Source organism: Ursus maritimus, unplaced genomic scaffold (genome assembly GCF_017311325.1).
Source record: "Ursus maritimus isolate PB19 unplaced genomic scaffold, ASM1731132v1 scaffold_5, whole genome shotgun sequence".
Taxonomy (NCBI): Eukaryota; Metazoa; Chordata; class Mammalia; order Carnivora; family Ursidae; genus Ursus; species Ursus maritimus.
Window position 1 is genome coordinate 88848178 of NW_024426663.1, and position 13819 is coordinate 88861996.

A 13819-nucleotide genomic window follows, 5' to 3' on the forward strand; every position below is an offset into this window, starting at 1 on the left:
CGTGTATACGTTAGGAAGGCAGCACTGGGGGAAGAAGGACTACACAGGGAGGCAGTGGATTTGGAAACTTCTCCAGGCTCTGCATCAGCTGTGGGGTCTGGAAAGCCTCTGAGCCTGCTCTACATTGAAGAACAAAGTTTATGTACCCATTCTGTAACTACTGTGGGTGGGCTTCTTCAGGTGGGAGCACAGTGAGGACCAGACATTCTATCACTGCTCCACGTGGGCTCTTCAATGTGGGGTCCATACATTGTATCCCTGCTCCAGTGGGTTCTTCCTGATGGGGACCAGGCATTCTATTCCTGCTCCACTTGGGCGGTTCCTAGTGGGGACCAGACATTCTATTCCTGCTCCATGTTGGGCTGTTCAAGGTTGGGACCATACAACTATCTCAGATCCACGTGGGCTGTTCCAGGTGGAATCACACATTATATCACCGCTCCACGTGGGCTGTTCCAGGAGAGGTCCACACATTCTATCCTTGTACCACGTGGGCGGTTCCATGTGGGACCACACATTCTATCACTGTTCCACGTGGGCTGCTCCAGGTGGGGACCATACATTCTATCCTTGTGCTACGTGAGCTGTTTTAGTTAAGTACCTGACATTATATCCCAGCTCCACGTAGGCTGTTCCAGGTGGGGACCACACATTCTATCACTGCTCAATGTGGGCTGTTCCAGGTACAGACCCTACATTCTATCACTGCTCAACATAGGCTGTTCCAGGGGGGGGACCATACATTCTATCCCTGCTCCACGTGGGCTGTTCCAGGAAACGACCAGACAGTCTAACACTGGTCCACGTGGGCTGTTCCAAATGGAACCTACATTTTCCCCCTGCATATGTAGGATGTTCCAAGTAGGACTACATATTCTTTTATTTTTTAGATTTTATTTATTTATTTTACAGAGACAGCAAGCGAGAGAGGGAACACAAGCAGGGGGAGTGGGAGAGGAAGAAGCAGGCTCCCAGCGGAAGAGCCTGATGTGGGGCTCGATCCCAGAACGCCGGGATCACGCCCTGAGCCTAAGGCAGACGCTTAATGACTGCGTCACCCAGGCGCCCCAGGACTACATATTCTATCCCTGCTCCATGTGGGCCATTGCAGGTGAAGAACAAACATTCTATCCCTGCTCCACATGGGTAGTTCTAGTAGACTGTCTCATCAGACAGTCTACCATGGTCTATGTTAGCTGTTCCTGTTGGGGCCATACATTCAACCAGTGCTCCACCTAGGCTATACCACGTCAGAACTATAATATTCTAGACTGCTCCCGAAGGCTGTCCACGTGGAGTCCCTAAACTCTAGCCTTGGTCCACATGACCTTTTCCAGGTCAGGACCACGTTTGGACACAGGTCCACATGGCCTTTTTCTGGTCAGACCATACACACTATCCCTACTCCATGTGGGTACTTCCAAGTGGGACCATCCATTCTACATCTGCTCCCCATGGTTAGTTCCACTTGGGGACCATATATTCTGTCACTGCTCCATGTGAGCTTTTCCAGGTGGGGACCACACATTCTACCATTGCTCCACCCAAATTGTCCAGATGGGGAACATACACTCTATCACTGCTCTGCCTGAGGGCTCCTCCATGGGGACCATACTTGGATACACCAGTCAGGGTGCACAGGTACACCCAAACCCTTCCATGTACACCTCCCCATCCAAACTCTCTTGGCTCAGCCACGTGTATGAGAATAGGAGGCAGAAGGAGGGACCTGCGAAGAGATAAGTCTAATGGAAAGAGCTCCAGAGTCCATCTGGATTGCATGCTAATCCCACCATCACCCTCGATCAAAGCTAGAGTTTTAACCCAAAGGACTGACCTGCGACATCCAGGTGGAAGGACACCTTCTGGCCCCCGGCCTCGCAGCTGTACTCCCCAGCGTCCGCCTTCCCTGCCTGCTGCACCACCAGCCGCCTGCTGCAGCCCTTGGCCTCCACGTGCACTTTGGAGCTCGCACTCAGTTTCTTCCCATCCTTGTACCACGTCACCTCTGTCTGGGCCTGGGCCACCTCACAGCTCAGGGTGGCGCTGGCCCCCACCTTGGTCTGCACCTCACTGCGTGCTGGCTGCTCCTTGGCAAATGCCACAGAGGGCTCTGGGGACAGAGAGGATGCACATGATCAAAGACTCCATGTATATGTTAGGAAGGCAGCATTGGGGGAAGGGTTACACAGGGAGGCAGTGGAACTGGAAACTTCTCCAGGCTCTGCATCAGCTGTGGGGTCTGGAAAGCCTCAGAGCCTGTTCTACATTGAAGAACAAAGTTTATGTACCCATTCTGTAACTACTGTGGGTGGGCTTCTTCAGGTGGGGACAGTCCATTCTACCACTGCTCCTCATGGACTGTCCCAGGTGGGACCGTACATTCTATCCCCGCTCCACATGGGCTGTTCCAGGTGAAATCCCACATCCTATCACTACTACACACGAGCTGTTCCCAGAGTGACCATATTCTTTTTTTTAATTTTTTAATTTTTTAAAAGATTTTATTTATTTATTCGACAGAGATAGACACAGCCAGTGAGAGAGGGAACACAAGCAGGGGGAGTGGGAGAGGAAGAAGCAGGCTCATAGTGGAGGAGCCCGATGTGGGGCTCGAACCCATAATGCCGGGATCACGCCCTGAGCCAAAGGCAGACGCTTAATGACTGTGCCACCCAGGCACCCCCCAGAGTGACCATATTCTATTACTGTTCCACTTGGGGCCACACATTCTATCACTGCTCCACATGAACAGTTCTAGGTGGGACAATGTATTCTATCCCTGCTCCACGTGGGCTGTTGCAGGTGAGGACCAGACATTCTATCACTGCTCCAGGTGAGCTGATCCAGGTGGGGATCATACATTCTATCCCTGTTCCATGTGCGCTGTTACAGGTCAGACCATACATTCTATCACTGTTCCTCATTGAATTTCCAGGCAGGGCCATACATTCTATCCCTCCTCCACGAGGGCTGTTCCACATGGGGACCGTACATTCTATCACTGTTTCTTGTGGGCTATCCCAGGTGAGAACTATACTTTCTATCTCTTCTCTGCCTGGGCTTTTCCTCTAGTGGAACATACATTCTATCCCTACTCCACATGGGGATGAGACGGTCTACCGTGGTCTATGTTAGCTGTTCCTGTTGGGGCCATACATTCAACCAGTGCTCCACCTAGGCTATTCCACATCAGAACTATATATTCTAGACTGTCCCTGAGGGCTGTCCACGTGGGGTGCCTATGCTCTAGCCCTGGTCCACATGAGCTGTTCCAGGTCGAAACCATACATTTGGACACTGGCCCACGTGGGCTCTTTCCGGTCAGACCATACACTCTATCCCTACTCCACGTGGGTACTTCCAAGTGGGACCATCCATTCTACATCTGCTCCCCGTGGTTAGTTCCACTTGGGGACCATATATTCTGTCACTGCTCCATGTGAGCTTTTCCAGGTGGGGACCACACATTCTACCATTGCTCCACCCAAATTGTCCAGATGGGGAACATACACTCTATCACTGCTCTGCCTGAGGGCTCCTCCATGGGGACCATACTTGGATACACCAGTCAGGGTGCACAGGTACACCCAAACCCTTCCATGTACACCTCCCCATCCAAACTCTCTTGGCTCAGCCACGTGTATGAGAATAGGAGGCAGAAGGAGGGACCTGCGAAGAGATAAGTCTAATGGAAAGAGCTCCAGAGTCCATCTGGATTGCATGCTAATCCCACCATCACCCTCGATCAAAGCTAGAGTTTTAACCCAAAGGACTGACCTGCGACATCCAGGTGGAAGGACACCTTCTGGCCCCCGGCCTCGCAGCTGTACTCCCCAGCGTCCGCCTTCCCTGCCTGCTGCACCACCAGCCGCCTGCTGCAGCCCTTGGCCTCCACGTGCACTTTGGAGCTCGCGCTCAGCTTCTTCCCGTCCTTGTACCAAGTCACCTCTGTCTGGGCCTGGGCCACCTCACAGCTCAGGGTGGCGCTGGCCCCCACCTTGGTCTGCACCTCACTGCATTCTAGCTGCTCCTTGGCAAACACCACAGAGGGCTCTGGGGACAGAGAGGATGCACATGATCAAAGACATCTTGTCAGACCATAGGAAGGCAGCATGGTGGGAAGACGGACTACACAGGGAGGCAGGGGACCTGGAATCTTCTCCAGGCTCTGCATCACTGCTCTGCATACACCTGCATCAGGTGTATGTCTGGTAAAGCTCATCGTCTTCTCAGCAATGAATAACAGAATTTTTGTACCCATTCCATCACTGCTCTGCATAGGAAACCATACATTCTATCACTCTTTTGTGGTGTCTTCTAATGAATCAATTATTTTCGTCTTAATGTGGTCAAACATGTCATTCTTTTCCAAGGTGGCTAGTGCATTTGTGTTGTGTCAGAATTCCCTTCTTGGACTGCAATCCACATTATCATCTCAGGGTGTCATCATGCTATCTGTCAACCTCGGGTCTCCAACCCACCTGGAATTGGATTGTGTGCAGCTGAGTTACCCAACAACTTTGTTTCCATATGGTTTAATGGGAAAAAAAATTTTTTTCTAATGCCAAGACCAGACACGATGTCAAAAAAAAAAGTGCATATGAGGCAGGAGTTCATTTATGGATGGGTCTGTTTCTGAGCTCTTTATTTTGTTCTTTTGATCTGGTAACTGTCCCATCTTTGAGATTCAGCTGTCTACATTACTGTAGCATTATAGTAATTCCTGATATTGGTAGAGCAAATACCCACACTGAACCTGCTAATCAATTTTCAACATCCTCCACCATCCTCCCAAAGAACATTTGCTTGAATTTGAATTATTAATGAACCTCTCAGATTTTTCCCTGGATTCCTATCTATTTCTTCAGACCTTCTTTATCCTCTCTCAAAAATGTTCAATAATTTTCCCTCACAAAGCCACTAAGCGCCTTTAATTAGATTTGGAATTAGAAACATGATACTTCTGATACTATTATAAATCTTTTAAAATTTCATTTTCGAATGGTTTCTTGCTGGTATATACATACAGAAGCATTTACTATGTGTTGACATTTGTACATGGTTATCTTTCTGAATACTCACAAAGTCTAATAATTTTCCTTTGGAATTTCAGACTTGGTGATTGTGTCGTCTGTGAATTCTACTTTGTTTTCCAAGTTTTATGAATTTTATTTCCTCCCTTCTGTGCCGTGAGTGCTAACAGTGCACCTCCTTCTCTTATTCCGTATCTCATAGGTAATCCCCTTAGGGTTTTGCATTAAGAATGATGTTTCCTGGTGTTCCTGTAGTACCATTTATTGAGGTAAGGAAGAATTGGTTTATTGATAGTTGGTTAAGAATTATACGCAACTAATGAATCATCGAACTTTACATCAGAAACCAGGGATGTACTGTATGGTGACTAACATAATATAATTTAAAAAATATTAAAATTAAAAAAAAGAATTTTATAGCATGAATGGAGGCTAAAATTTATCAAACATTTGCTTGGGGTTTATGTTACACTTTATCAAACTTTCTTCTGCATTTATTGAGATAATCTATTTTTTTTTCTCCTTCAAGCAGTTAGTGTCACATTATACAGTTGACTCTTGAACAACATGGGTTTGAATTGCATGAGTCAATTTAAATGCAAGTTTGTTTGTTTGCTTGTTTCAGTAAATACACTACAGAACTGTAAATGTATTTTCTCTTTCTTATAATGTTCTTAATACCATTTTCTTCCCTCTAGCTTACTTTACTGTAAGAATATAGTGTATAGTACACATAACATACAAAATGTTGTTTATCAACTCTAAGTTATTAGTAAGAATCTCAGTCAATAGCCTATTCACAGTTAAGTTTCGGGGGAGTCAAAAGTTACACATGGATTTTTGACTGCATAGGGGATTGGCACCCCTACCCCCTCACCATTCAAGGATCAACTACGGTGATTTTCTAATGTTTTTAATATTAAACCAACATTGCATTCCTAGACTATGACTTCATCAGAGTGTATTTTCATTGACAACCTGTTCAGGTGACTTTGCCAATAGTCTGTTGAAGATATTGGCCTTGGTATCCACAGGAGACTGGCCTATAATTTTCATCCTTCCTACTTTCCTTGTCAAATTTTGGTACTGTGTTATGTTAGCTCTGTGAATCAAACTGGAGGATATGTATCTTTAGTTTATTGTCTAGGAGAATCTCCATGAACATGGAGTAATTACTTTCCAGAGTATTTGGTGTAATTTATCAGCAAAACCACTAGGCTTAGATCTTTCTCTATGAAAATTTTAATTACTGTTTCCATGTACTTAAAGTGACAGGACTACTTAAGTTATCTACTTCTTCTTGCATCACTTTTTCATATGGTTTTCTACTAATTTGGCCAATTTATCAAAACTTTGCAAATTGATATCATAAAATAACATGCTGTATTCTCTCAAAAAAAACATTTTAGAAATATGTAAGTTTTGTAGTATCTGTACACACCCAAAAATATGATATACTGATATACTATCAAAACTATTATGTGCTGGCACAACTGCCCACCCTTCTCTGATGTTAAGAGCAACTTACCAAAAGGAAAATGCATTCAGTCCTCAGACTTCCCCATGAAGCAGCCCAGAGGCACAAACACAGACAACCATCAGGAAATGCTACTATATACTCCTACACCAGCCAGTGACTGCTACCACAAGGACTCATCTATAACAAAGCATGGTGATACAGCCTAGACTGCTTATTCCCTCCCATTTCTAAATCTGTAAATCAAAGTCCAAGAAGAATTCTGATACAGAATGGTCTTACTGAGGATACAAGGAAATAAGATGTTCTTTAGAAAGAGAATTCCAGAACTTACATATGCATGTCTCAGGCACATATGTACCAACCCTCTGGTTCTATTTACTTTGCACAGTCTTTGAAGGAAAACATGGGTCTAGATTTGCTACATATAACATATATATGCACAGATAACATACATCCATGTGAAAAACAGTGTCCTAAAACAACTAAAACATTATAATCCAAAGTTTAGTTGAGATATTTTTAAGTATGATTATATGGTCAAAACTTCCCCTATCCTGATTTAAAGAAATTGAAATGTCTCTCACTAGCAAGAACCCCACACACTCCTGAATGGGGCATCTGGGGCACCCAAAAAAGCACGGTCACATAACCAACGTGTGAGATGCTTAGTCCACTTTGACACCCAAGCATGAAACACAGTCATAGTCCTGGGCACCAGGGAACTCTTGGAGTGTTCTGTGCAGGTGCTCAGATGCATTATAACACAAGAGCACTGCTCAGGTGCACAAAATGGTTCCTCTCCCTCCATACACACCCTTCTCCTTAAATCTCCACCAGTCTAGCCATGCTTATGAAAATAAAGACAACAGGATGGCAGAGGTGAAAAGATGAAGACTAATGGAAGGAGCATCAGAGCCTGTGGGGTCTGTAATGCAATTCCTTCATTACCTCCAAACAAGACTAAGTTAGTACCAGGAGGAACTGACCTGTGACGTCCAGGTGGAAGGACACCTTCTGGCCCCTGGCCTCGCAGCTGTACTCCCCAGCGTCCTCCTTCCCCACCTGCTGCACCACCAGCCGCCTGCTGCAGCCCTTGGCCTCCACGTGCACTTTGGAGCTCGCACTCAGCTTCTTCCCGTCCTTGTACCATGTCACCTCTGTCTGGGCCTGGGCCACCTCACAGCTCAGGGTGGCGCTGGCCCCCGCCTTGGTCTGCACCTCACTGCGTGCTGGCTGCTCCTTGGCAAACACAGCTGCAGGTTCTGGAGACAGGGAAGGACACACAGGGTTAGAGTCACCTTGTAAGTCAGGAACGCAGCACTGGTGAAAGGAGCCCAAATGGAGAGGCAGGCCTAGGAGAGGATCGGTGGGGTCATGAAACATGCCATCTCAGCCTTCCCTGGTGATGCACAGTTTTCCACAGCCCCTTTATTTATAGTTAGTTAATAATTTTGTATTACAGAATGGTGTTAATTAAATTTTATCAAATAGTTTTATTCAGCATTTATTAAGATAACCACCTTTTTCTCTTTCAATATGTTAATATCATGCATTCTTTTGCTTTTTTAATGTTTCTAACATTAAAGCAACCAGACACTTTTGTACTACAACTTCCATCACAGTGTATTGTCCGCTTCATGTGTTGTACAACCTGGTTGGCTAATATCTTAAGAGTTTAGCCTTGATATTCCTAAGTTATTGGCCTATAATTTTAATGCCACTCGTTTTCCTCATAAGATTTCAACATTAATATTATGCTATCTACATCTACACAAAATGAGTTGGAGAATGTACATCCTTTTTCTATTCTCTACAAGAATCTTCATGAACATGGAATAATGTCTTTCCAGGAATATTTATATATATAACTAACCAGTAGACCCTCTTAGCTTAGACTGTTCTCTATGAAAATATTTATTTTTATTTTTTTTAGAGAGGGAGAGAGAGAGGAGGGGCAGAGTTAGAAGGAGAGGGAAAATCTTTTTTTTTTAAGATTTTATTTATTTATTGGACAGAGAGAGACACAGCAAGAGAGGGAACACCAGCAGGGAGAGTGGGAGAATCTTAAGCAGGCTCCATGCCCAGCACAGAGCCTGATATGGGGCTCGATCTCACAACCCTGAGATCATGACCTGAGCCGAAATCAAGAGTCAGATGCTTAACTGACAGCCACCCACGTGCCCTGAAAATATTTTTTTTTTTATTTCTGGTTCCATGTCTTTAAAATTTATAGGACTATTTGAGTTTTCTATTTCTCCTTATGTCAGTTTTGATATAGTAGTTTTCTATTAAATTTTAAAACTTTCAAAAAAAATTTTTTTGCTTTTTAATTATTTTTTATTTTTTTGTCCTATAACATCCACTTTCATCAAACAGAGCTTAGAAGCTCTATGGTGTCAGGCTAGGAATTATGAGGTTTCCTGGAATTATGATGTTTGAAGCCTCAAATACAACCTTGATTGAATGGTTCTCAAATTTGAGCATGCATCCGAACCACCTGATGAAATAATCTGTCAAGTTCTCTTCAAATAATGTTTCACAAAGATAAATAGCATGATTTTTTGTATCTATACACACCCAAAACCCACTAAATACAGATAGGATTCCACACTGTTTTATGCTGGCACCTCCAAGTCAGATGTGGGACACTTATTGAATGTTAAGACTCTCTTAACAAAATAAAATGAATATATTTCTCAGCCTTCTCTATGAACCACCAAAGGAAGCACAAATACACACTAATGACTAGGTAATGCTACAAAATAAATACTGGTCTACCAGTCAGGCTGCCATTACAGTAACTCATCTTTAACAACGTGTGCTGATAGAGCTTAAGCTATTTATTCCTCTCCATTTCTAAATTTATATATCAGACTCCAAGGGGAATTCTGACAAAGAATGTTTTAACTGAGTACAAAAGATTTGCTTTAAAAGGAATATACCATGCCTCAGAGGTATGTATCACAGGCATGTATCTACCAATCTCTGCTTTTGTATACTTTACACAGACATCGCAACATGGAATGGATCTAGATGTTACAGAACGAACAGAGAGAGCTTCTCTATCCACATATAAGGAAGAGATTCACAGAACATCTAAAACTTGGATAATCCAAAGTCAGTCTGAGATATTTACAAGTATGGATGGGTAGTTGAAATTTCCCCTTATCCTTGATCAATGGGATCCAAACATCGGGCTAGTGATAACCTGCCTGTGGTTCCGAGTGAGCAAACCTGGTAGCTGCCAGAGCATCCAATAGGAGGAAATTTACATATTCCCAGGTGAGAAGCACCTGGTCTACTTCAGACCCAAATGCCAAGTAAACTGAAAGTTCCAGGCCACAAAGAAACTGGGCAGGTTTGAGGAACATATAACTAAGCATCAGTGTGCTAAACACAAGTGGTCCCCTTCCTCCTTACACACCTGTCCAATCAAGCCACTCTTGACCCTGCCATGGGAGGAAAAATAGGAAGGTAGGAGGATGTGACATGGGAGGTGATGGTGAGAATACAAGGGATAATCCGGGCTCTAAATCAGTCCCATGCTCCCAAACAAGGTTAATTCACTACCCTAAAGAACTGACCTGTGACGTCCAGGTGGAAGGACACCTTCTGGTCCCCGGCCTCGCAGCTGTACTCCCCAGCGTCTGCCTCCCCTGCCTGCTGCACCACCAGCAGTCTGCTGCAGCCCTTGGCCTCCATGTGCACTTTGGAGCTCGCACTCAGCTTCTTCCCATCCTTGTACCAAGTCACCTCAGTCTTGTCCTGGGCCACCTCACAGCTCAATGTGGTGTTGGCCCCCACCTTTGCTTGCACCTCCCTTTGTGCTGGCTGGTCCTTGGCAAACATAGGCAAGGGCTCTGGGGACAGGGAGAGACACATAGGGTCAAAGATACCATCTAATTCAAGTTGCAGCACTGGGGAAAGAAGGACTAAACGGGAGGTAGGGAAATCTTCTCCAGGCACTGCACCAGCTGTGTGACCTGGAGAAGCCCTTTCACCTTCCTAGAAAAAACTAACACAATTTACACATTCTACCGCTGCTCCACCTGGGCTATTCCAGGTAGGGACACTGAAAGGTCTCCCTGTGCACACACTCCTCTAGGAGAGTTGCTGTGTGGTCATGATGCATGCACACCTCAACCTTCCCAGATGATTCAGTCTTGCATATGAATGTGCAGACAACATCTTGCCCACAGTGCAGGACAGTCCCTGAGGCTCCACACCATCACCTACTGTGTGTTGTCAACTGTTGGCAACCTTGGGGGAGTGGAGCTGTACCTCCTAGGGCTGCCTCCTGCCTGGTCCTAATGATTCACAAAGTGATTGACCTTTTCCAATGCTTTTGGTCATTAATGTTTGCTCTTTTGTTCAAGGCTTGCCCAGTTTTCAATAGCATTATTTGTCCTTTCTATGCTTGTTTTTAGGATTTATTTATTTATTTACATTTGCATTTTTTCTTACGTTATGTTAGTCACCATACAGGACTTCATCAACTTTTGATGTAATGTTCCATGATTCATTATTTGGTATAACACCCAGTGCTCATTGCAATACGTGCCCTCCTTAATGCCCATCACCGGCCTATATGAAGGCTAGAGCATTGGCAATTCCGTGTGTTGTAAATATCCTCCACATCCGTGTGGCTTGTCTTTTTTATGCTATCTTCTGACAATTCATTTTTAGATTTAATTTGTTTCATCGTGGTTAGTGCACTTGTGTTCTCCTTAAGCAATCATTCCTGATCTTGAAGTAATTAAAAACATCTACATCACCATCTGAGAGTGTATGGTTTCCTTTTCCTCTGAGGATGCTAACCCACTGGGAGCTGACTGTGTGTGGTATGAATTACGAGTCCAATCTTTTCTCCATATGGTTAAATGGTCCTGGCACCATTTGTTTAAAACCACACTGTCTCCACTTCCTGCACACTTTCACATTTTTTAAAAAAATGGAGGGGGAGGGAATGGTGCTTCCCATTCCTGCATGGGTCTGTGTCTGAGATCACTATTCTGGTCCTTTGGTCAGTGTCTGTCCTGGCATCAAGACATCATTGTCTTTGTAGTAGTTCTGAGACCTGGTCCAGCAATGCTCACGCTTTGCTCTTCTTCAAGAGCATACTGTCTGTATGTGGTTTTTGCAATCTGCTTGTCAATTTTCAAGGTCACCACCACCACCAAAAAGAACACTTGTTTGGATTTTTATTGGTATTGGACACGCCTCATTCTTCCATGGATTTCTACCTATCTATTTCCATCTCCTAACTGTCTCTCAAAAATGCTTAATAATTTCCCCCCACAGGGGCGCCTGGGTGGCACAGCGGTTAAGCGTCTGCCTTCGGCTCAGGGAGTGATCCCGGTGTGATGGGATCAAGTCCCACATCAGGCTCTTCTGCTATGAGCCTGCTTCTTCCTCTCCCACTCCCCCTGCCTGTGTTCCCTCTCTCGCTGGCTGTCTCTATCTCTGTCGAATAAATAAATAAATAAAATCTTAAAAAAAATAATTTCCCCCCACAGAGCCACGCAGCACCTTTTATCAGACTAGGAATTAGGCATATAATACTCTTGATGCTATTGTAACTCTTAAAATTTCATTCTCCAAGTGTTTCTTGCCAGTATATTGGTTTTCTCACATAGTTATCTTTCTCAACTTTCTCACTAAGTCAAATAATTCATCTTTTGATAAATCTAATCATCTGTAAATCCTACTTTTGCTTTTTTCTCAAACTTCCTTTTATTTCATTTCCCCCCTAACAATGTTGGATAAGAGTGATAGCAGTTAGTGTCCTTGGGTAGTTCCCTATCTCATAGACAATCACTTTATGTGGTTAGCTGGTTTCTCTGTACCATCATTTATCAACTGAAAAAAAAATGCCCATTTTATTTATAACTGGTTAAGAATTATATGTCATGAATTGATGTTAACTTTATCAAATGTTTCTTCTGGGTTTACGATGTTAAATTTTTTTTAAAGATTTTATTTATTTATTCGACAGAGATAGAGACAGCCAGCGAGAGAGGGAACACAAGCAGGGGGAGTGGGAGAGGAAGAAGCAGGCTCATAGCGGAGGAACCTGATGTGGGGCTCGATCCCATAATGCCAGGATCACGCCCTGAGCCGAAGGCAGACGCCTAACCGCTGTGCCACCCAGGCGCCCCTACGATGTTAAATTTTATCAAATACTTTATTTTGCATTTATGGAGGTAATCATTTTTTTATTCAGTCTCTTAATGTCATGCATTATATTAATTTGCTAATCTTCCCAGTGTTTACATAGCCTTGCATTCCTGGACTAAGGCTTTCACCATGGTGTATTATCTTTTAAATACATTGCTGACCTATTTTCATAACATTTTGTTTAAGATTTTGATCTCAAAAATCCTTAACAGACTGACCTGCAATTTGAATTTTTCATACTTTCCTTGTCAGATTTTTGTTATAAGCATTACACTGTCTCTGTGAAGTAAATCAGAAACATCTCTCTTTTCTATTCTCTAGAAAAATCTTCAGGAATAGGGGTGCCCGGGTGGTTCAGTCAGTTAAGCATATGAGTCTTGATTTTGGCTCAGGTCATGCATGATCTCAGGGTCCTGGGATTGAGCCCCGTGTCAGGCTCTCCACTCCACAGGAAATCTGTTTATCTTTCTCTCCCTCTGCCCCTCCCTCATTTCTCTCTCTCAAATAAATAAATAAATCTTTTAAAAAAGGAGAAAAAAGAAAAATCTCCAGGAATATGCATAATTTCCTTCCAGAGCATTTCATATAATTTACCAGTGAGAAAGTAAACATGGTGCAAGATAATTTATTATGGCTCTGTTCGTTTAAAAGGTTCTAAGACAGGATGCTTGGGTGGCTCAGTTGGTTAAGTGTCTGCTTTCAGCTCAGGTCATGATCTCAGGGTCCTGGGATCCAGTCTCACATCAGGCTCCCTGCTCAGTGGGGAGCCTGCTTCGATCTCTGCCTGTTGCTCGCCCTGCTTGTGCCCTCTCTCTCTCTGACAAATAAATACATAAAATCATAGATAGATAAATAAATAAATAAATAAATAAATAGTTCTAGGACTATTTGAGGTGTTGAAATCTTCTTCTGTCACTTTTTTAATGTTTTTAAAATTATATTATGTTAGTCACAATACAGTGCATCCCTGGGTTTTTTTATTTTAATTTTATTATATTATGTTAGTCACCATACAGTACATCCCTGGTTTCTGATGTGAAGTTTGATGAATCATTAGTTGTGTATAAAACCCAGTGCACCATGCAATATGTGCCCTCCTTACTACCCATCACCGGTCTATCCCATT

General features: G+C 43.7%; 1 protein-coding gene across 1 annotated transcript in view; it reads right to left on the reverse strand.

Moving 5' to 3' along the window:
- The window catches only part of LOC103678868 (obscurin), a 160679-nt gene that overhangs the window by 108624 nt on the left and 38236 nt on the right, over positions 1-13819 (reverse strand). The window contains 3 exon segments of the mRNA XM_040622746.1: positions 1838-2113; positions 3781-4056; positions 7503-7778. Coding sequence (XP_040478680.1) covers positions 1838-2113; positions 3781-4056; positions 7503-7778 — 828 coding nt within the window.